Genomic DNA, 21,603 nt, shown 5'->3' with positions numbered 1-21,603 from the left:
CGTTTTTTTCTCCCGACGGTCCGCTACCACACGCCCAAGCGTCGCAAAACGGACGCGACGTTTGGCAATGCGTCGCAAATGCGTCGCTAATGTTAGTCTATGACGAAAAAACGTATCCAGCGAGAACTTTTGCTGGATGCGTATTTTCGGCAAAACTACGCATTTGCGACGTATTGCAGTTAACGCTAGTGTGAAACTAGCCTAACCCGTAAGTAATGATCATTTTTTCCCTTCCCCATGACAGCACCGGTACATGAGAGGAAGAAATAGAAAGAACCTCTAGGGTGGGACAACGGCAGATAGTACTTTTCTACCAAAGGCAAGATCTGACAGCCCTAGATTTAATCTATAATGGCGGAAGAAAGTAGAGGGTGAAGACCATACTGCTGCATTACAGATTTGCTCTATAGACGCATTTGCCCTCTCTGCCCAAGATGTGGTAATAGCTCTAGTAGAGTGGGCCGTAACACCAGGTGGAGGGACCTGCCCCGAAGAGGAATAGGAAAGTGATATAGCCATACGGAGCCATCGTGCAATGGTTGATTTTGTGGCCTTTTTTCCCCTGTTTGCCCCCTGAAAGGAGACAAAAAGGGCTGAAGACTGTCGCCATGGTTTCGTCACTTCTATATATTGAAGTAGGCAACGTCTGACGTCCAAGCAATGGAAGGTTTCTTCTCCCTGGGATTTTGGATTGGCACAAAATGAAGGCAAGACTATCTCCTGGTCCCTGTGAAATTTCGAGTTGACCTTTGGTAAGAAGGCCGGATCAGATTTTATAATTACCCTATCCTCCAGAAATGTAGTATAAGGAGGGTCTATAGATATAGCCTGAAGCTCACTAATGCGTCTGGCTGAGGTAAGGGCAATTAGGAGAACCGTTTTTAAAGTTAGCGCTTTTTCCGATATGGAGGAAAGAGGCTCAAAGGGAGAGGAGGTCAAGGCATTTAACACTAAATTTAAATCCCAGGGAGCGACCTTTGGACGAGGTTTGAATGGTCTGGCTGTAAAGGAGGCCCGAATGAACCTACACACCCAGGGGTGATCAGCCAATTTTTGGTCAAACAAGGCGCTAAGCGCCGAGACTTGCACTTTTAGAGTGCTGGTAGATAATCCCCTCTCCAGCCCCTTTTGGAGAAACTCTAGGATCTCTGATATAGGGACTTTCTGAACGGTATCTGTAATCCCTCGGCCTGAGAATTCTAAAAATTTTCCCCATACCTTTTGGTATTTATCAGTTGTGACTTTCTTTCTACTGGACAGTAGAGTAGTAACTAATGGATCCGAGAACCCCTTTGCTAGCAGAAGTCCCCTCTCAAGTTCCAAGCAGTGAGGTGTAGGCTGTGAACCTGAGGATGTGTCACCGGACCCTGGTGCAGAAGGTTTGGAACCTCTGGAAGTATCCATGGGTCCGAGACGGACATACGTCTGAGCCAAGTGAACCAAGCTCTCTTTGGCCAGAAGGGTGCAATTAAGATTATGCGTGATTTCTCTTCTCGGATCTTCTTCAGGACTGTAGGGATTAATGGGATTGGGGGAAACGCATAGGCTAGTTGGAATTTCCATTGGTACAGTAACGCATCTACCCCTTCCGGGTTCTCTTTCGGGTTTAGAGAGTAGAATCTTTCTACTTTTCAATTCTGCCTTGTGGAAAAAAGATCCACTTGAGGAAGCCCCCAGATGGCACAGATTTCTCCAAATATTTTTTGATTCAGCGACCACTCGCCTTGGTGCAGGATGTGACGACTCAGAAAATCTGCGACAAAGTTGTCCGACCCCTTCAAGTGTGTACTTGTGAGAGATAAAAGGTGATTTTCGGCCCAAAGAAATAGTCTTCCTGCTTCTTCCATTAGGGGACTTGATCTGGTTCCCCCCTGTCGATTTATATACGACACCGTTGTGCTGTTGTCGGACAACACTACCAGATGTTTCCCTTTGACATCCTCCTCCGTTTGAAGAATCGCTTGCCTTACCGCTGTTAATTCTTTCAAGTTTGAGGAGGCTAATTGCATTTGTGGATCCCATAGCCCCTGTAGGATCCGATCTGATAGGTGTGCCCCCCAACCTAACGGGCTCGCATCCGTGGTTAGTACCACCGGATTCTGGATTGACCATGGGACCCCTTTTTTTAGATTTTCGGAATCTAGCCACCAGTTTAGAGAGTCCCGTACATGTTGTGACAATACGATTCTTCGATTTAAGTTGTAAGGTATTTTTGTTTGTTCTGACAGGATCTGCCACTGTAGGTCCCTTGAATGAAGTTGTGCCCATTGGACTGCTGGAATTGTTGCAGTTAGCATACCTAGGAGGGACATGGCTTCCCTCACCGAGACATATTGGGCCATCTGTATTTGTCTTACTCGTTGTCTTATGGCCTCGACTTTTCTGTCTGGAAGGATACAGACTTGTCTGATTGAATTTAATTGTATTCCTAGGAACTCTTGTACCTGGACCGGATTCAATCTTGATTTTTTTAAGTTTATTATCCACCCTAGTTTGGTAAGCAGCTCTCGTACTGTCGTGACTGCTTTTATGCAATCTTCTTGATTGTCGGCTATAAGGAGGAAATCGTCCAAATAGGGCACTAGTAGAATGTTTTCTCTCCTTACGAAGGATGCTACTTCCGAAATTATTTTCGTAAAGATACGAGGAGCCACTGATACCCCAAAGGGGAGACATTGGTATTGTAGGTGGGTGTAGACCTGCCCCAGCTGCACCACCAACCTTAGGAATTGTTGATGCTCTCTGCTGATTGGCACATGATAATAGGCATCGGTAAGGTCTATGACTGCCATATAACATCCTGGATACAGCAGTTTTACCGCCGTTCTCAGAGTCTCCATTTTGAATTTTTCCACTCGGATGAATTTGTTTAATTCTTTTAGGTTGAAGATTGTTCTTAAAGACCCATCCGGTTTTGGAGTGAGGAAAAGGGTGCTGTAAAACCCCCTCCCTATTTCCTGTGGAGGTACTCTTACCAGGACTTTTTTGTCTAAAAGAAGACGAACTTCTTTTTCGAGGACTAACTGGTTCTTTTTGGCCACCCGAGTAACTTTTATTCGGTGAGGAGGCAGGGAGATGAAGTTTAATCGTAGGCCGTCTGATAACAAGTTGATTATCCATGGAGACGGCTGTAAGGTTACCCACTGATGGACAAAAAACCGTAACCTTCCTCCCACCTGGAATATGGCGTCATTGTTTGGGATCTGGTTTTGGAGGTTTATTGAAAAGAAACCCTCTTTCTCTTTTTTCACCCCAGGGTTTCCCCCGTGTGGTCCTATCCGTTGGGCGGCCTCGGCCTCTACCTGATCCTCGAAAGGACCGACGGTTGTCATACCAGCGTCGTTTAAAGAAGGGAAGTGGAGGAAAGTGTTTCTTCTTGTCCGCTGCTTTTTCTAAAATTTCATCTAAAGCCCTGCCGAATAAATATTGCCCCTCACAGGGTACAGCACAGAGCTTCACTTTTGATTGAAAATCAGCATTCCAGTTTTTTAACCATGACGCTGAGTTAGAGAGGGCACTAGCTCGGGCAGCAAACCGTACCGAATCAATGGCAGCGTCCGCCAGGAATCCCGCTGCATTTTGAAGTGGAGGGATGACTTCTAGAAGTCTGTCTCTTGGACACTTGTTTTTTATTTGGTCGCTTAGTTCCTCCAGCCATTTAACCATGGCACGGGCAGTGCAGGTAGCCGCTACTCCCGGCTTAAATACCCAAGTTGAGGCTTCCCAGGCTGATTTTAGAAAGGCATCCGCCTTTTTATCTAGGGGGTCTTTTAAGGCCCCCATATCCTCGAAGGGAAGTGCTATGCCTCTGGAGGTACTTGCGATAGCCGCGTCCAACTTAGGCGCCTTTTCCCATTTCTCGCAAATTTCCTCATCGAAGGGATATTTACGTTTTAAGGCCTGGGGAACTGAAATTCTCTTATTCGTTTTTTTCCATTCTTTTTTGATAAGATTTAATATGTTATCGTGAAAAGGGAAAACTTTCCGTTTTTTATCTTCCAAATTACTGAACATGGAGTCCTGTATCGTTTGCTTTTCTTTTGGCGTCTCAACCCCCAGGGTGGACCTGACCAGTTTTAGCAACTTCCCCATGTCTTCTGATAACATATATGGGCGGCCACACTCTTCATCTGAAGAGTCCAGGTCCGAACCCTCCTCGGGCGGAAGCTCCCCCAGTTCACCCTCGGATTCTACATCAGATATTTGGGCAGGCGCAGAGGGCGGGTTTACGGAGCTCTGCAATCCATGAATTTTTAACTGCTCCTTTACTGTGCTCTGCACCTCGTTTCTCACAATATCCTTTATATTCTGAAGCAATGATGATGACTCTTCAGATACAGTTTTTTCTATGCATGAGCGGCACATACACTTCTCATATGCTTTGGGAAGGCTTCTATCACAGAGTGCACATACTTTATGCTTTTGTTTAGAGGTAACTTTCTTTATATATATATATATATATATATATATATATATATATATATATATATATATATATATATATATATATATATATATATATATATATATATAGAAAACACAGAGTTACTAACATGTTTTTTGCCTTACAAAGGCACTCACCCACCGGACCCTTAGTACCACGACAGGCTGTGGGTTCTCTGCTGGGATCGCTGATTCCTTTGGATCTGCCATCTTGCAGGAGACCGTTACCGGTGCCTGCTTGCCGCCTTGTAACTTAAATATGGTCGGCCAGGAAGCGGTGTGTGCGCCTCTGAACTTCCTCCCCCCCGGGGAGTGTCAGCACACCGCTCCTTCAGCTTACAGCGTCACTTCCGGTTCTCACCCGGAAGTTCCTCCATTCACTCGGCGCCAGCGTCGTGATGGGCACGCTCTTTTCAGTTTGTCCCCCAGCCCAGCCTCCGGCCAGGAGCGGACGCTGGGGAGTCCGCAGTGAGGAAGGACGCCCATGCAGCTTCAGGTATGGAGGCGACGCGCACGCCGCCGCCGCTCCCACCGCGGACCTCGGTCAGAGACCGGCCTTAGCAAGGGAGACCTCTCCCCATGCAGCACCGCAGGTTCCCCGCAAGAACAGGAAACCAAACCGTGCCGCCCCCATCTTTTATCTCCTATGCAGGTTTCCTGTTCTTGGGGGTGGGACCATCTCTCATGTACCGGTGCGGTCATGGGGAAGGGAAAAAAAAAAAAAAAAAGAGAGCAGGTAGTTCAGAGATATGTACAAGCATTTTGTGCTCTGTATGGTGGTAGTGGATTATTTGAAGTGTTTCAGAATTGTAAGTAGAGCCTTAGAGCTGTACATGGGAAAGGGGAGGAGAGAGGGACTAATGTGGCTTGAGTGCACAGACTATGTAAAAGGGTGAAAGAAAGCAGCAGCTGGGACATATGAAGTAAAGAGATATGGAAAATAAATAATGTAGTACAATTGAAAAAGAAGCGTTTGTGTGAATATCTTGCATAGCTTACCAGTTTCCTGTCCTGTCAAACTGCCATATTAAACCGCATAAACATTGACGAGATTGAACTTTGAAAGATACTGCACACAATCAGCACACATGCTTTCCCTATACCCATCTGAATATACTCATGTGTCTCTAATGTATTTTTTGTAGACACCGTTTCTCGCCCAAGCTCTGTCCACTTTTCCATAGATCCAGGACTGCCGTAAGTGTCCGGGACTTGCCGTAAAGATGATCTTCCAATATTTCAAACAGTTATAAGCCAAACTTCTGATGAATCAAGGGCTGTAGTCTCAATTCCTCCAGATTGCAATCCTATCGATCATCTGTTGATCGAGCTGGAAAAAAAAAAAAAAGTCCAATTCACGGAGTAACGTACAGAATAGAAAGGATATGGCGTGACCAAGATGGTGCTGGATCCTGCAGGACACTTCAGAGATCACGTGGAGTCCAGGCATTGATGGGTCTGAGATGTTTGGGCCTGAGATGTTTGGGCAGCAGGGGTTGGAAGCATTATGGCGGATCGGTGTGTAAGAAATGTCTAATAATCACAAATTTCAGGGAATCGTTAAGACACAGGTTTTAATAATACAAGTCATTAAAATCAACTATCAAATCAACAAAGTCACAAGGCTTCAGTACAAACAGGATATAAAAATATAGGATTTCCCTAGTTTTTCCTCCGCTGCGTATTTGTCCTCGGGGCCCCATGAGATGTTGATGGTCGACCTTTGGACAAAGTTAATGATTAATGGTAAATGAGAGAGAAAAGCGCTGTCATTGCTGATGTGAAAACACAAGACGTCTGCTGAACATCTGTACATGCCGAGCTTCACCTCGTACCCTGCACCTTCCCTAGTTGGAAAAAATAGGGCTCACTTTTTGTTGCAAAATGAAAAGGCAGAAAAAAAAAAGAAAAGGCAATTGTGGAAGTCCGTGGAGGGTAGTGTTACTGCAAAAAATGCTAAATATTTGCTAATGTGCATTAGCCTTAGGATACATCATCTGCAGAGTCTACGTAAAGTGTCCAGCAGGAAATCTCCCGATGTGAACGATGGATGTATTCATAGTCCCCTATTACATGACTACAGTCAGGCTGGTATAGATCGTAGGAACTACAGAGAAACTGAAATATGAAAGCGGGAAACGGATGGCATCGGAGAAATATGCTAAAGTTCCAACTGCTGTGAAAGACACCAGAAAAAGCACCAAAATGCCTACAGGAAGCGGAGATCCGAATAGCTGCTTGGAGCTACGTTGGTCACTCCTGGTGGGCACGATGGGTTTGTTCCATCAAACAGCTCCCTATAGCTCAGCTAGAAACGAGAGGTACATGACTAGTAGGGTCTGATCACAGGCAAAAGCTCAATTCTTCAAAGTTTTATATAAAGATTCCCTCACTCGTAATATCCTATAATGAAGTGCAGCAGACGATACAAGGTCTCATTTTTCCAGCCAAGTTGCCGGACCCGTAATAGCATCATCATATAATACAGAACACAACTGGTAGGCACTTTTGCGATATGACATCTCCAGTTCCTCGGGGGATCATGGGATTTGGCCTTCAGGAAACAAAGTATGATAAAAGGAAGTGCGGTAAACACAGGCAACAAGTCACTAAGAGAGCAGAACTCGAGGGAAAGAGCCAACGTCTCCAGAAGGAACCGGTCTGACACCTCACCATCCATGATTGGTACCAGTACAGGACTCCACATAGTGCATGGCTGCCCCCTTACACGTCTGTAGAGATACAGGAGCCCAATGTGCTAAGGGAATGGGGCAAGAACCTCCATATAAGATCTGAGGTTTGGATAGGTGCTGTTTCCAAATATCAAGAAGACAAGCTTCCTAGACTCTGCGGAAAGAGGTTCTACGACCAGACAGCCCCCATAACATCCATGGTAATGGGGGCAGCCATGCCTACAACACAGTCCTTCAATAGGGCACACAAGTTTTGGCATCCGATATGTCAATTAATGCATCAGAGAGGTTGAATCCTTATAGAAAAAATAAGTGTGAAGTTAGGCAAACGTCTATCTACAGGACAAGGGATAACTTGTTGATTACTGGGGTCCCCACTAATTCTGGGAACGGGGCTCTGAAGTGCCCAGACTGAATGGTCGCTCTATTTATGCTGGAAATATCTGAAATCTGTCCTACACAGCTCCATTTTAGGCACTAGTGGGACCCCCAGTGACCCACAAGGTACATCCCCTTTACGCTAATGTTGACCCCCAATTTGCCCATGCGCCTGTATTGTCCCCATTAACAGGGTCCATCTGGAGACGTGACTTTTTTTTGTATGTGACACTCAGGAATTATGATATTTCCATCATTAACACTAAACAATAATATACATTTTCTTTTTCTAGACTCTACAGCACATCCCGCCAACCCCTAATAAGACAATGCCCCAGTTAGTCGCATTAGTCCACAAGCACAATAAATAAAAAGAAATAAATACGTGATGGGTTACAATGAGATCTCCAGAAACAGATAATCCACAAAAAAATATAGTCTACGTAAAGTAACGGATCACAGGTGACAACAGCGGGAAAACAAAAGTTTGCTCTTTGGTTGAAGCGATTCGGTCCTACAAGTGGCCCTGTCCAGTGGAGGGCGCTATAAACTACGGGGTAAAACTAGGGGCCTCCAAGAAAGAGGATCAGCCACAATTCAGTGGCAAAGTTCCGCCTGAACACTTTCAGACACTTTATGCATCGACCTTCATATAGATTATTCCTCTTGAAAATTTTACTAAAGAAATTGACATTTTTTGTGGGATAGGGATAAAGGGGGGAATTTTGCTATTTTTCTGCATCAGTTTTTATGGAAAAAAAAATCAGCATGGAAATATTTTAAATTCCTTAAAGGAGTTTTCCCATAAATATAATTTACCCACGATATGTGATAGATGTATGAGGGCTGGGGGTCTGATTGCTAGACCCCCGCAAATCTCAAAGACAAGGGTCTTGTGGCTCTCAGTGCGAGCGACATTGTAGTGAGCGTGAGACCACAAAAGCGCACACACAGTGGACACACATGCACACTCCCAGGATGGTCGCACATGCGCACTCCTGCAGAAAGGAACGATGACGTGGTCCCAGCGGAAAGGGAATGAAGCGGCGGTCACACATGAGCGCCCCAGCGGAAAGGGAATGAAGCGGCGGTCACACATGCACGCCCCAGCGGAAGGGAATGAAGCGGCGGTCACACATGCACGCTTCAGCGGAAAGGGAATGAAGCGCCGGTCAGACATGCACGCTCCAGCGGAAAGGGAATGAAGCGACGGTCCCACATGCACGCTCCAGCGGAAAGGGAATGAAGCGACGGTCCCACATGCACGCTCCAGCGGAAAGGGAATGAAGCGGCGGTCACACATGCACGCTCCAGCGGAAAGGGAATGAAGCGGCGGTCACACATGCACGCTCCAGCGGAAAGGGAATGAAGCGGCGGTCACACATGCACGCTCCAGCGGAAAGGGAATGAAGCGGCGGTCACACATGCACGCTCCAGCGGAAAGGGAATGAAGCGGCGGTCACACATGCACGCTCCAGCGGAAAGGGAATGAAGCGGCGGTCACACATGCACGCTCCAGCGGAAAGGGAATGAAGCGGCGGTCACACATGCACGCTCCAGCGGAAAGGGAATGAAGCGGCGGTCACACATGCACGCTCCAGCGGAAAGGGAATGAAGCGGCGGTCACACATGCACACTCCAGCGGAAAGGGAATGAAGCGGCGGTCACACATGCACGCTCCAGCGGAAGGGGAATGAAGCGGCGGTCACACATGCACGCTCCAGCGGAAAGGGAATGAAGCGGCGGTCATACATGCACGCTCCAGCTGAAGGGTATGAAGCGGCGGTCACACATGCACGCTTCAGCGGAAAGGGAATGAAGCGGCGGCCACACATGCGCGCTCCAGCGGAAAAGGAATGAAGCGGCGGTCACACATGCACGCTCCAGCGGAAGTCACACATTCGCACTCGCATACTGTAGAAGGGAATGATGTGGTGGTGACACGTGTACTGCCGCAGAAGGGATTGAAGTGGTAGTTAAGCATGTATGCTCCAGCTCCCACAGAAAAAAACTGGTGGTTACACATGCGCACCTCTATGTTAGGGAATGAAGCGGTGGTTGTGACACATGCGCAATGCTGCACCATTCACAATTGGGGACCCCTGTTCTCATCATTGGCGGGGGTCCCAGCAGTCAGACCCCCAACCTCCTATTATGAAGTAATAAATCCTGTTCGTGGGACAACCCTTTTAAAAGGGATCCTTTCAATAAAGCCTCTCGGTCCCACTGTACTGATGAGTGGGCCATTCTGTCCTACAGCCCCCCACCGCGGGAAAGCGCCGTGATATTAGAGCAGGGCAGGCAGTGGTGAGTGCACCAGAGCTCCAGGGTGACATATTGAAAAATCACAGCTGATCTCTAAAAAAAGAAACAGTGCCCCACCTGACCAGGTCTGGAACTGCAGCTCGGCTCTTTGTGGTCAGTGGGGCTATGCTGTTATTTTTTCTACCCCAAAAAGTACATTTCTACACAACCCCTTAAATAAGTAGCTTATTAAAAAAGGGCTGAAAACTAAAAAGTTCTGATAAATTACTTGCACAAGACAAAAAGGAAATTTTATGGGTGTGCATGCCATGCTTTTTTTTTATATAACGGAATCTCACTGGCTGTCAGTGCAGCGGCAGCTTCACTGTTCCCACCGGACCGGGGGTGGGGGACATTTACAATTGATTGTCAATAGGATGATTGATAATGCAGTAGCGGGCGACGACCACAACACGTCGTGTCCTTATAGCTGCCGTATATATAAGTGCAGAAAACTTTACAAGTAGTCAGTAACGATATCATGAGACAAGGCCAACAAGCAAAAAAACCCAAAAAACGTCATACTAAAGAATTCTGGGTAATGCAAACTATTCAGTGCCAACCACAACAACCGGAGCCATACAGGGGTTGTCTGTTTTTTTTACAATGCCTTTTTGTTAGAAACGTTCCTCTAAAGTTACATAATAGGAGGGTGTCCTGCTGCTGCTGCGGCGGCGATCGGAGACAGACTGGCAGCAAGTGCTTGATTTCTCTGCAGCGCCGCCACTGGGGAAATAAAGTATTACACAGCGCCCAAGGACATCATTAGACAGTTAGGGGTCACTACGTGATTTGCATCATCCACAAGTCAATTTCCTAAAAATGAAAAAGTGGCTTGTTGAGTTCCTTTATAGAATAAATATCCTTTAAGAGCACTGATTGTCCCACCGAAGTCCGGGGACGCAGGACAAGTCCCAAAATGGCTTGGAGTCAATTATGATAGTCCATTGGAAGAAAAAAAAAAAAGAAAAAAAAGAAAAGGCTTCCAGGAGTGCAGGCGAATGTCAAAATGGGTCTTCAATATTTAAGAACCCCCCACTTCGCCAACAGAGCATTGCACAGATTCCAAATGCCGCCTTTACAGGGGGTGACGTAACCCTCCGATACGGTCACACAGGGGATTCACGACCAGTTTTTGGCTCCCTGGTGATCGTGCTCTCCATTACTCGGCTTTCACATCTTTGTCCTTCACATTGATTTGCTCTGGGTCATTCCGGGAATCTGGACTGTATCTGTACGAGTACCCGTAGGGACGGAGATGGTTCACCAGGTATTCCAACTGGTACATAGTCGAAGAGTCCACATAATGGAAGGAAACAGCCAGGTCAGAGCAGCAGCCGGGACCCTAAAACACAAAAATACAGGCGGATCACTGCTTGCTTACATGGTACAGAGGTATTAAGAGAGCTGCTGATTACCACTACCGAGACTTAAAGAAAACCTACATTTTACTTCACCCTTCCAGGTCTATAAAGTACTAGCTCCATGTTTCTTTCTCTAAATCCTGTAGGTGCAGATAGTACTGCCTCCCTGTTTTCACCTGTAAAACATGTAGATATAGGCAAGTCATTTGTAGGATAAAAAACAAGGAGGCGGCACTATCTGTACCTACATCATATACACGTACAGCAACATGGAGGCGGTACTATCTGTACCTACACCATATATACGTAGAGCAACAAGGAGGCAGTACTATCTGTACCTACCCCATATACACGTAGAGCAACATGGAGGCGGCACTATCTGTACCTACCCCATATACACGTAGAGCAACAAGGAGGCGGCACTATCTGTACCTACCCCATATACACAGAGCAACAAGGAGGCGGTACTATCTGTACCTACCCCATATACACGTAGAGTAACAAGGAGGTGGCACTATCTGTACCTACCCCATATACACATAGTGCCGCCTCCTTGTTGCTCTATCTGTACCTACCCCATATACACGTAGAGCAACAAGGAGGCGGCACTATCTGTACCTACCCCATATACACAGAGCAACAAGGAGGCGGCACTATCTGTACCTACCCCATATACACGTAGAGTAACAAGGAGGAGGCACTATCTGTACCTACATCATATACATGTAGAGCAACAAGGAGGCGGCACTATCTGTACCTACACCATATAAACGTAGAGTAACAAGGAGGCGGCACTATCTGTACCTACATCATTTACACATAGTGCCGCCTCCTTGTTGCTCTATCTGTACCTACATCACATACATGGAAAACTATTGGCACTTTTGTCATTTACAAGATAAAACCAGGGAAGACCAAGTAAAGATTGTACCTGTGTACAGCTACCGGTAATTAAAGTACTAATTTAATATCCTTTTCTAATATACTTCAATTTTATATTCTCTAATGTACCCGCCCCAGTCTGACATCCATTTTTTTTTTTTTTTTCTAAACCTCCAATGACATTTTGTTTAAAAATCCCCCCCTGGGCATTCTGGAATGCTCACATAGGACATCATCAGGCGGCAGACGCTGTGGTCACTGCCACAGCCTCTGCCCCCTCCCTGAAACAAAGCATCAGTGATGTCTGTTTCAGGGACTGGGCTTGTTCTTGCTCTACAGATAATGCCTTTGTTGTAAATTCTGACATATGCTCAGTATGAGCTCCCTGTGCCATATTCCTCTGAATGCACAATGACAGTGCGCCCCTTGTGCCAGCCAGTAAGAGAGTGCACTGTCAGTGCAAACTGTAATGAGACAACACGGTGACCAGGGACTTGCCCAGTTATTGCTTTATAAAAAGCAGCTGCTTATATGGTTACAGCAGAGTATATGGTGGGACAGTAGAATAGCAGTTTGGGGAGAACATATCCCATCTGAACACTGCATGTAGCGGAGGTGAGGGGGGCCTTCACTGTCCGGAGTCATTCACTAGGAATACAGAAAACTCAGAATGGTAGATCAGTCCCTCTCCGGCCGGACAGAAGCAGTCAGAGGACGTGGCCCGCTCTATATGATGTACATACAGGTAGTTCTGCCACTTTCGGCTGCTGGGGCCATTAATATGCAACCAGGACATGTGCTACATTTTCTAATTTAAGAGACCTGCCCAGGTGAAAGGAGAATTCCTCCCAGGAATAATCCAGGACAAGTTTCATTCAGGCCTCATTTACCATTACACGTCCGGACTGCAGAATGCAGAGCCGAGCCTTTACATAATGGAATGCAAGGAGCCATGATCATAACCGGAAAGACCGGCTCATCAGGAGGCCTAAAAAGTGCAATAAAAGCCTAAAAGTAATTGTCTTGGGTGACGCCCTAACCCTTATACTTACATGTAGCACAAATGGCCAGAAAGCTCAAAACTCAACTCCTCACCCCTGATAATGAGGACCTTATGGTGGTGGTGGGGGGGATGAGTACAACTAAGGTTACCCGTGCAATGGACGGCCAGCAGTGTACATCGGCAAAAAAAAATAAAAATTTTGCAGCAGCCAATTTACATTGCAGATTTTTCGTGTGTACGTCATTTTGCTGCTGTAATACACACTTGGTATTCAGTTGGAACATACGTTAAATCTCAGGTCCATGAGAGGGTTCGGCTATTCACTTAAAAAAGTGGTTTAAAATAATATTAATAAAAAAAACAAAAAAAAAAAAAAACAAACAAACTGTAAAATACGCAAATAGTTTTTTTTGCACATGCATTTGACAAGAATTTTGTTCTATAAAAAAAAAGTTAACGAACAAAAAAATACAGAACTCATTATAACCATTGTATTCTGCGTTTTGGAAAGAAAAAAAAAAACACGACAAAAATCAAAGAAAAGTGCAAAAAACACAAAACAAATCAAAACATAAGTGTTTAACAAATAAAAAAACCCTGCCACAAATACCCCGCCTGCCATAAACAAGTATACGAATGGTCATAATATGGCTAATTGAATATGCGATGGATCGTCAGTGGCGAAAATAATATAAAAATAATAATAGGGTAACGCTCTTTGAAAACGAGCGGTGTTCACTTTACATTTCTGCCGACCATGTCTGAAGCTTTCCATTCGCATTTTTTGGCAATCAGATCCAAAGTTAAAACGCTGGATGAACCCCCTTTTTTTTAATTTTCTGTAGACATATCTTGTATGAGGGCATCGTGCGATCACTTTGTGGGGGTCGAGGGCCGATGAGTCCTTGGAATGGATGCTCGGGCAGGATTGCTCAGCTCATTGATTGGAGCTGGCTGTGTAACAGCTGGCACCTGACCCATGTGGCGTGGGCTCAGCTCCTGAGCCCGCTCCCTACACCCCAAATGGCTCCATGAGATGTCATTGAGCATTAAGGAGTTAAAAAAAACAAAAACAAAGTTACCCTAACCCAATACCAGTTTTTAACCCACACCCTCTACCCCAGGGCTGGCATTATGTGAGACGTGGACTGCTTGCTAGCCGAGCCCAGATGTTTGCATTCCTCACGGATTAGTTCCAGTTACTTAAAGGTGAAAACCTTTATCCTCCCAAAGCCTTGAACATGAAGGAGCTTACACAACTAGGCGGCACAATACACCACCTGGGTCTTACCTCGATGGCAGGATAATAGTTGTAGTTCCAATACCAGAAAGTCTTTGGCAAATATCCCTGGATGAGATGATGCTCTGGGACGAACGGGTGGAAGGTCTCCTTCCCGCTGGTGTCCCTGGAATCTCCAGCCTTGACGTTAATGTTCTCCATGCACTTCCCAAGCGCGAGGTCCTCCACAGACGAACTGTGCGTGCACTTCTCCTCCTTGAAAGCGTTCACGAACCTTATTAAAGCCTCCTTGCTGAGGACGTAGCCGGCCCCTCCGCTCATGTAGCCCTGTTTGACGTAAGGCTTGAACCTCCGACCAAAATAAATGGGCTCCTCGGGGCTATGCTTGGATAAAAGCCACCGCAGGTTGTCCACCACCACATACGTGTCGTCGTCCGCTTTCATGAACCAGTCGGCTTCATCCAGGTGGTGGTCGTGCACATACTGGAAGGCCTTGATGGTTTTCCAGTAAAGCTGGTCCCGGCCCTCCTTTGTGTCCAGCCCCACGGTGGGGAAGTCTTTATTTTCTTCGGAGCTCATGTATAAGACTTTATTGCACCTCTGCGCCCACGTGGCCTTCACGTGTTTGGTCTTCTTGTCCAGGTTTTGTGGACCAGTCATGACCCAGCACAGGATCCTCACCTTTTTGTGGAGGTCTTCAGAAACATGGACGTCCTCATCTGAAGGAGACAGACAGAGATGTTTAGAGACAACACTATAGTTAAGTGGTCTCCAACCTGTGGGTGTCCAGCGGTTGCAGAACTACAACTCCCAGCTGTGGCTGTCAAGCGATTATAGGAGTTGTAATTTTGTAAGAGGTGGAGAGTTCCAGGTTGGTGATCACCGCTGTAGACCAAAGATTGTTTTTTTTTTTTAAAGTGTCTGACGCTCTGGAGGACCCGTCCTGTCCTGCACTACACAGACAGCTAATGGATATGTATGGACACTGTTTTTGGGGCCCCAGGTGTCTGGGAGCGACAGCTCCCACCTGGGGGAGGGGTTGGAACATGACGACAGCCACCAGAGGAGGCAGGTGTCTGGGGGTGACGACAGCCACCAGAGGAGGCAGGTGTCTGGGGCACCTGGTGTCTGGGGTGATGGCAGCAACCAGGAGGGGGGCGCCTGGTGTGACAGTGCTAATGATCCCCATCTTGAAAAAATGGCAGATACCCCATCCATCTGTACGAATATGGTTGTATGGAGCAGTGGCAATGCCTGGACACCTCCTCTCCATCCATTCTCTATGGTACTGCTGAAGATCCTGCAGCGTTCCACCTTTTCCAGAAGTCCCACAGAGAATGAATGGAGCAGAGCCGTGCATGCGGCAATTTCCACTCCACCAACCACAAAGTGACATTTACAAGATTTGGGGTTCGCTGGGTGCTAATAGCCATCAAGGCCGCCAGGGGCCCAAGTACCCCATCTACAATGTTAGTACACCTATAATACAGTATTACAGTGTAATCTACGATTGATTGCAGGTTCAACACCCCTAAGGAAAAAAATAAAGAGAAATATTAAAAAAAATAAAATAAACCTAAACTTCTAGATCACCCCTCTTCTCCCTGTCCACAAACAGCTCCATTGTCCGAAAAAATGAACGTACTGTATTTCAGAATATAGAGGGCAGATATTTTGCCTGACAGTTTATTATCTTACTGTTAGTAACAGCTCTATATACATGTGGTAACTCCATAAGAGAACGGGCTCACAACAAAAGTTACCGGGTCAAAGTGAACTTTGCAAAAACAAGACTCCCAAACACAAAATGGCTGGTAACAGGGGGTTACAGAGGTCGGACCCCGCTCCTAGCCATAAACAGGCGCCATAGCCCAGCACACCGCCTGCGCACGCCGCTGCCTCTCTGTGGGTCTTCGTCAGGTGAGCTGGATTTTCTGATTGAATACTTGACTGTAACCTGACGATCAGAGTATTGACTGTCAATATCTCTGCTGCCCTGGAATAACAAATCCCCGGGGTGTGCGCCTCCGGCGGCTACATGTCACCATTGTTCCCCTTGTGTGCCCGCAACTTCATCCATCCTCCCTATAGAGGATGATGAACAGACTGTGTGACGGGAGCAGCACCTCATTGACCGACCTTCAATGTCTCACTACTTCCAAGATCTCTGATTGCCATCAGTGAATGGGAATCAATGACTAAAGGTACCTTCACACTGACCAACTTTCTAACGATAACGACAGCGATCCGTGACGTTGCAGCGTCCTGGATAGCGATATCGTTGTGTTTGACAGGCAGCAGCGATCTGGATCCTGCTGTGATATCGTTGGTCGGAGCTTATAGGTACCGTCACATTAAGCGACGCTGCAGCGATATAGACAACGATGCCGATCGCTGCAGCGTCGCTGTTTCGTCGTTGTGTGGTCGCTGGAGAGCTGTCACACAGACAGCTCTCCAGCGACCAACGATGCCAAAGTCCCCGGGTAACCAGGGTAAATATCGGGTTACTAAGCGCAGGGCCGCGCTTAGTAACCTGATGTTTACCCTGGTTACCAGTGTAAATGTAAAAATAAACCAAACAGTACATACTTACATTCCGGTGCCTGTCGCGTCCCCCGGCGTCCGCTTCCCTGCACTGTGTAAGCGCCGGCCCTAAAGCACAGCGGTGACGTCACCGCGGTGCTTTGCTTTACGGCCGGCACTGACACATTCAGTACAGGAAGCTCTGAGCAGCAGCGCGGACGCCGGGGGACGTGACAGACATCAGAGGGTGAGTATGTAGTTTTTTTTTTTTACTTTTACAATGGTAACCAGGTTAAATATTGGGTTACTAAGCGCGGCCCTGCACTTAGTAACCCGATATTTACCCTGGTTACCGTTGTAAAACATTGCTGGCATCGTTGCTTTTGCTGTCAAACACAACGATACACGCCGATCTGACGACCAAATAAAGTTCTGGACTTCTAGCTCCGACCAGCGATATCACAGCAGGATCCAGATCACTGCTGCGTGTCAAACACAACGATATCGCTATCGCTATCCAGGACGCTGCAACGTCACGGATCGCTATCGTTGGAAAGTTGGTCGGTGTGAAGGTACCTTAAAGTCCAGAACTTTATTTGGTCGTCAGATCGGCGTGTATCGTTGTGTTTGACAGCAAAAGCAACGATGCCAGCAATGTTTTACAATGGTAACCAGGGTAAATATCGGGTTACTAAGTGCAGGGCCGCGCTTAGTAACCCGATATTTACCCTGGTTACCATTGTAAAAGTAAAAAAAAAAAACCACTACATACTCACCTTCTGATGTCTGTCACGTCCCCCGGCATCCGCGCTGCTGCTCAGAGCTTCCTGCACTGAATGTGTCAGTGCCGGCCGTAAAGCAGAGCACAGCGGTGACGTCACCGCTCTGCTTTAGGGCCGGCGCTTACACAGTGCAGGGAAGCGGACGCCGGGGAACACGACAGACACCGGAATGTAAGTATGTAGTGTTTGGTTTTTTTTTACATTTACACTGGTAACCAGGGTAAACATCGGGTTACTAAGCGTGGCCCTGCGCTTAGTAACCCGATGTTTACCCTGGCTACCCGGGGACTTCGGCATCGTTGGTCGCTGGAGAGCTGTCTGTGTGACAGTTCTCCAGCGACCACACAACGACGAAACAGCGACGCTGCAGCGATCGGCATCGTTGTCTATATCACTGCAGCGTCGCTTAATGTGACGGTACCTTTAGTTCTGTGAAGATGAGAAGGAAGCCATGTGATATGACATGGGAGCAGCCGTGGATGGCCGGGGAGGGGGGGACGCTGTTTGCAGCAGCTCTCGGTCCCAGCATTCGGGTCCCCTGCTATGACATCCACATACCGGGCCATATGTGCAGGAAAGTGAGCCTCTGTTTGCAGCACCTTGCTGCTCTGGCAGCAGTGTTGGTTGGGGACCCCATTATATACCCCAATAGCATTGCCATGCCCCAGCCCGACTGAAGAAGAATCACAGGAGGAAAAGTCTGAAGAGACAAAAAGTGACCTCTCCCCGCCTTGATGAGGGGTCCGGACGCTCCCTGGCAGATAATAACCTGTCAATGTGCAGGGCTGGCATTTCCCACAATGCACTCTGCTACAGATGGTGGTGGGAGGTCGGAGGACCCGGACACTTAGTGGTGTAAAGGGGGTCTCCACCTACCGATGCCTCCACAGCCCTGCAGATAATACAGAGGAAAAGGAAGACGTCGCCCCATTATCTGCTCTGGGGTCCGCGCTGCGACCACCTCAAGATGCAGCAGAACAGAGGAATCGCTGGCCACGGAATATCCAAAGCAGAGGAAGAGGGGGTATATGTATATACAGGGGGCACACACACCAAGGGTATATATGTGGATATACAGGGGTCATACACACTAGGGGTATATATGTATACACAGGGGGCACACACTGGGGTGGCATATATATGTATATACAGGGGGCATATAATGGGCACACACTGTGGGTTATATAGGAATATACAGGGGGCACACACCGGAGGTATCTATGTATATACAGGGGGCATATAATGGGCACACACTGGGGGTTGTATAGGTATATACGGGGTGCACACACTGGGGGCATATAATGGGCACACACCGGGAGGTATATAGGTATATACGGGGGGGCACACACTGGGGACATTTAATGGGCACACACTGGGGGTTATATAGGTATATACGGGGGGCACACACTGGGGGCATATAATGGGCACACACCGGGAGGTATATAGGTATATACGGGGGGGCACACACTGGGGACATTTAATGGGCACACACTGGGGGTTATATAGGTATATACGGGGGGCACACACTGGGAGGTATATACGGGGGGCACACACCGGGGGTATCTATGTATATACAGGGGGCACACACTGGGGGCATATAATAGGCACACACTGGGAGGTATATAGGTATATACGGGGGGCACACACCGGTGGTATCTATGTATATACAGTTGGCACACACTGGGGGCATACAATGGGCACACACTGGGAGGTATATAGGTATATACGGGGGGCACACACTGGGAGGTATATACGGGGGGCACACACCGGGGGTATCTATGTATATACAGGGGGCACACACTAGGGGCATATAATAGGCACACACCGGGAGGTATATATGTATATACAGAGGGCACACACTGGGAGGTATATAATGGGCACACACTGGGGGTATATAGGTATATACGGGGGGCACACACTGGGGGTATATAGGTATATACGGGGGCACACACTGGGGGTATATAGGTATACACTGGGGGTATATAGGTATACACGGGGGGCACTTTTCGGCACTTGTCGTGCTGCGGTTACCATGGTGCTGCTGGGCGTCGGCGTTGAAGTTCATGATGTTCCCGGGCAGCGGCCGGTGCTCGTGCTGCTCCCCGTGCCGCCCGTGAGGGTCGTTGTGCAGGATGTCCGCCGGCAGCTCGTCCTTCTCCTGCAGGGCGATGGTGACGATCACGTAGCAGAAGATGAAGCCGATGGCCAGGCCGAACAGGAAGGTGGCCAGACTCAGCACGGACTTAATGGGGGCCATCTCCTGTGTCACCCGCCGGCTGCCCCGTCACATCCCGGTCTGACTCTGGACACTTCGCCGCCCGCAGCGGTCACCGACACCGACTCACCAGGGAACTGCTGCCCGTCTGCTGCGCTACCGCCCAGGCCCCGCCCACCGGAGCCATGACATTCGGCGAGGGAGAGGTTAGCAGCTCTCAGGTATCAGCTGGCCTCTTCCTTGCGTCTGACGTCATCACGCCCAGAAGGAGTCAGCGGGGGTCACGTGGCCCGGCCTGTCAATCACTGGCGAGGACTCCCAGGCGGCCGTGCACATCCCTGACTCGTGTGTAATGTACTGGGGGCGATGGAGGCGCCACAGCTTTATCCGTCTGCTATTCTAAAAGCGATACAAAATCCAATAATACGGTAGAATCGAAAATGTCGGATTATTGGAGTCTTATCAGATGGGAACGTGAATGGTACAACATCCCGTACTGCTACTGCTCTAGACCACCAGGGCTGCTGACATTAACCCCTCAATGCCCTAGACCACCTGGGCTGCTGATATTAACCCCTTACTGCCATAGACCACCAGGGATGCTGATATTAACCCCTTACTGCCATAGACCACCAGGGATGCTGACATTAACACCTCAGTGCCCTAGACCACCAGGGATGCTGACATTAACCCCTCAGTGCCCTAGACCACCAGGGATGCTGACATTAACCCCTCAGTGCCCTAGACCACCAGGGCTGCTGATATTAACCCCTTACTGCCATAGACCACCAAGGATGCTGATATTAACCCCTTACTGCCATAGACCACCAAGGATGCTGATATTAACCCATTACTGCCATAGACCACCAGGGATGCTGACATTAACACCAGTGCCCTAGACCACCAGGGATGCTGACACTAACCCCTCACTGCTCTAGACCACCAGGGATACTTTCATTAACCCCTCACTTCTCTAGACTCCCAGGGCTGCTGATATTAACCCTTTTCAGTCCTAGCACTTACATTAACCTCTTCACTGCCCCTTCCCTGACATTTAGGTTCTTGCTGCTGACATTGGCGTTAACCCATTCTGTACCCAATCCCCAATAATACGGTATAGTACATAGTCTTTGCATGCATCCCCAGGTATGACTTGTGAATAATCCTGGGGGGTTCCTTGTCACATCCTGATATTTTGTGACTCCGGAACCTACCGTACTCGGCAGTGCCATGGTGGCTTCCCCGGAATCTACCGGACTCGGCAGTGCCATGGTGGCTGCCCCGGAATCTACCGGACTCGGCAGTGCCATGGTGGCTGCCCCGGAATCTACCGGACTCGGCAGTGCCATGGTGGCTGCCCCGGAATCTATCGGACTCAGCAGTGCCATGGTGGCTGCCCCGTAATCTACCGGACTCGGCAGTGCCATGGTGGCTGCCCCGGAATCTACGGGACTCAGCAGTGCCGTGGTGGCTGCCCCGGAATCTACCAGACTCGGCAGTGCCGTGGTGGCTGCCCCGGAATCTACCGGACTCGGCAGTGCCATGGTGGCTGCCCCGGAATCTATCGGACTCGGCAGTGCCATGGTGGCTGCCCCGTAATCTACCGGACTCGGCAGTGCCATGGTGGCTGCCCCGGAATCTACGGGACTCAGCAGTGCCGTGGTGGCTGCCCCGGAATCTACCAGACTCGGCAGTGCCGTGGTGGCTGCCCCGGAATCTACCGGACTCGGCAGTGCCATGGTGGCTGCCCCGGAATCTATCGGACTCGGCAGTGCC

General features: G+C 48.3%; 1 protein-coding gene across 1 annotated transcript; it reads right to left on the bottom strand.

Annotated features, from left to right (window-relative positions):
* Positions 1-5,990: 5,990 nt before the first annotated feature.
* On the bottom strand, positions 5,991-20,155 carry LOC143781503 (glycoprotein-N-acetylgalactosamine 3-beta-galactosyltransferase 1-like). The gene is made up of 3 exons (XM_077268143.1): positions 19,644-20,155; positions 14,359-15,026; positions 5,991-11,163 (listed from the first exon to the last, which is right to left on the bottom strand). The coding sequence occupies exons 1-3, from the start codon at positions 19,867-19,869 to the stop codon at positions 10,981-10,983; spliced, it is 1,077 nt and encodes a 358-aa protein (XP_077124258.1). The 5' UTR covers positions 19,870-20,155; the 3' UTR covers positions 5,991-10,980.
* Positions 20,156-21,603: the final 1,448 nt, after the last annotated feature.

The sequence above is a fragment of the Ranitomeya variabilis genome, chromosome 6, assembly GCF_051348905.1.
Source record: "Ranitomeya variabilis isolate aRanVar5 chromosome 6, aRanVar5.hap1, whole genome shotgun sequence".
NCBI classification, from domain to species: domain Eukaryota; kingdom Metazoa; phylum Chordata; class Amphibia; order Anura; family Dendrobatidae; genus Ranitomeya; species Ranitomeya variabilis.
The sequence above is the reverse complement of the archived record's forward strand: the minus strand, read 5'-3'. Positions and strand labels throughout refer to the sequence as shown.

Excerpts from the sequence above, each read along its gene's own strand:
- LOC143781503 (XM_077268143.1), bottom strand. The coding sequence starts at position 19,869 with ATGGCCCCCATTAAGTCCGTGCTGAGTCTGGCCACCTTCCTGTTCGGC. Across the intron at positions 15,027-19,643 it reads CGACGCCCAGCAGCACCATG|ATGAGGACGTCCATGTTTCT; the intron begins GTAACCGCAGCA and ends TGTCTCCTTCAG. Across the intron at positions 11,164-14,358 it reads ACTATTATCCTGCCATCGAG|GGTCCCGGCTGCTGCTCTGA; the intron begins GTAAGACCCAGG and ends TTTGTGTTTTAG.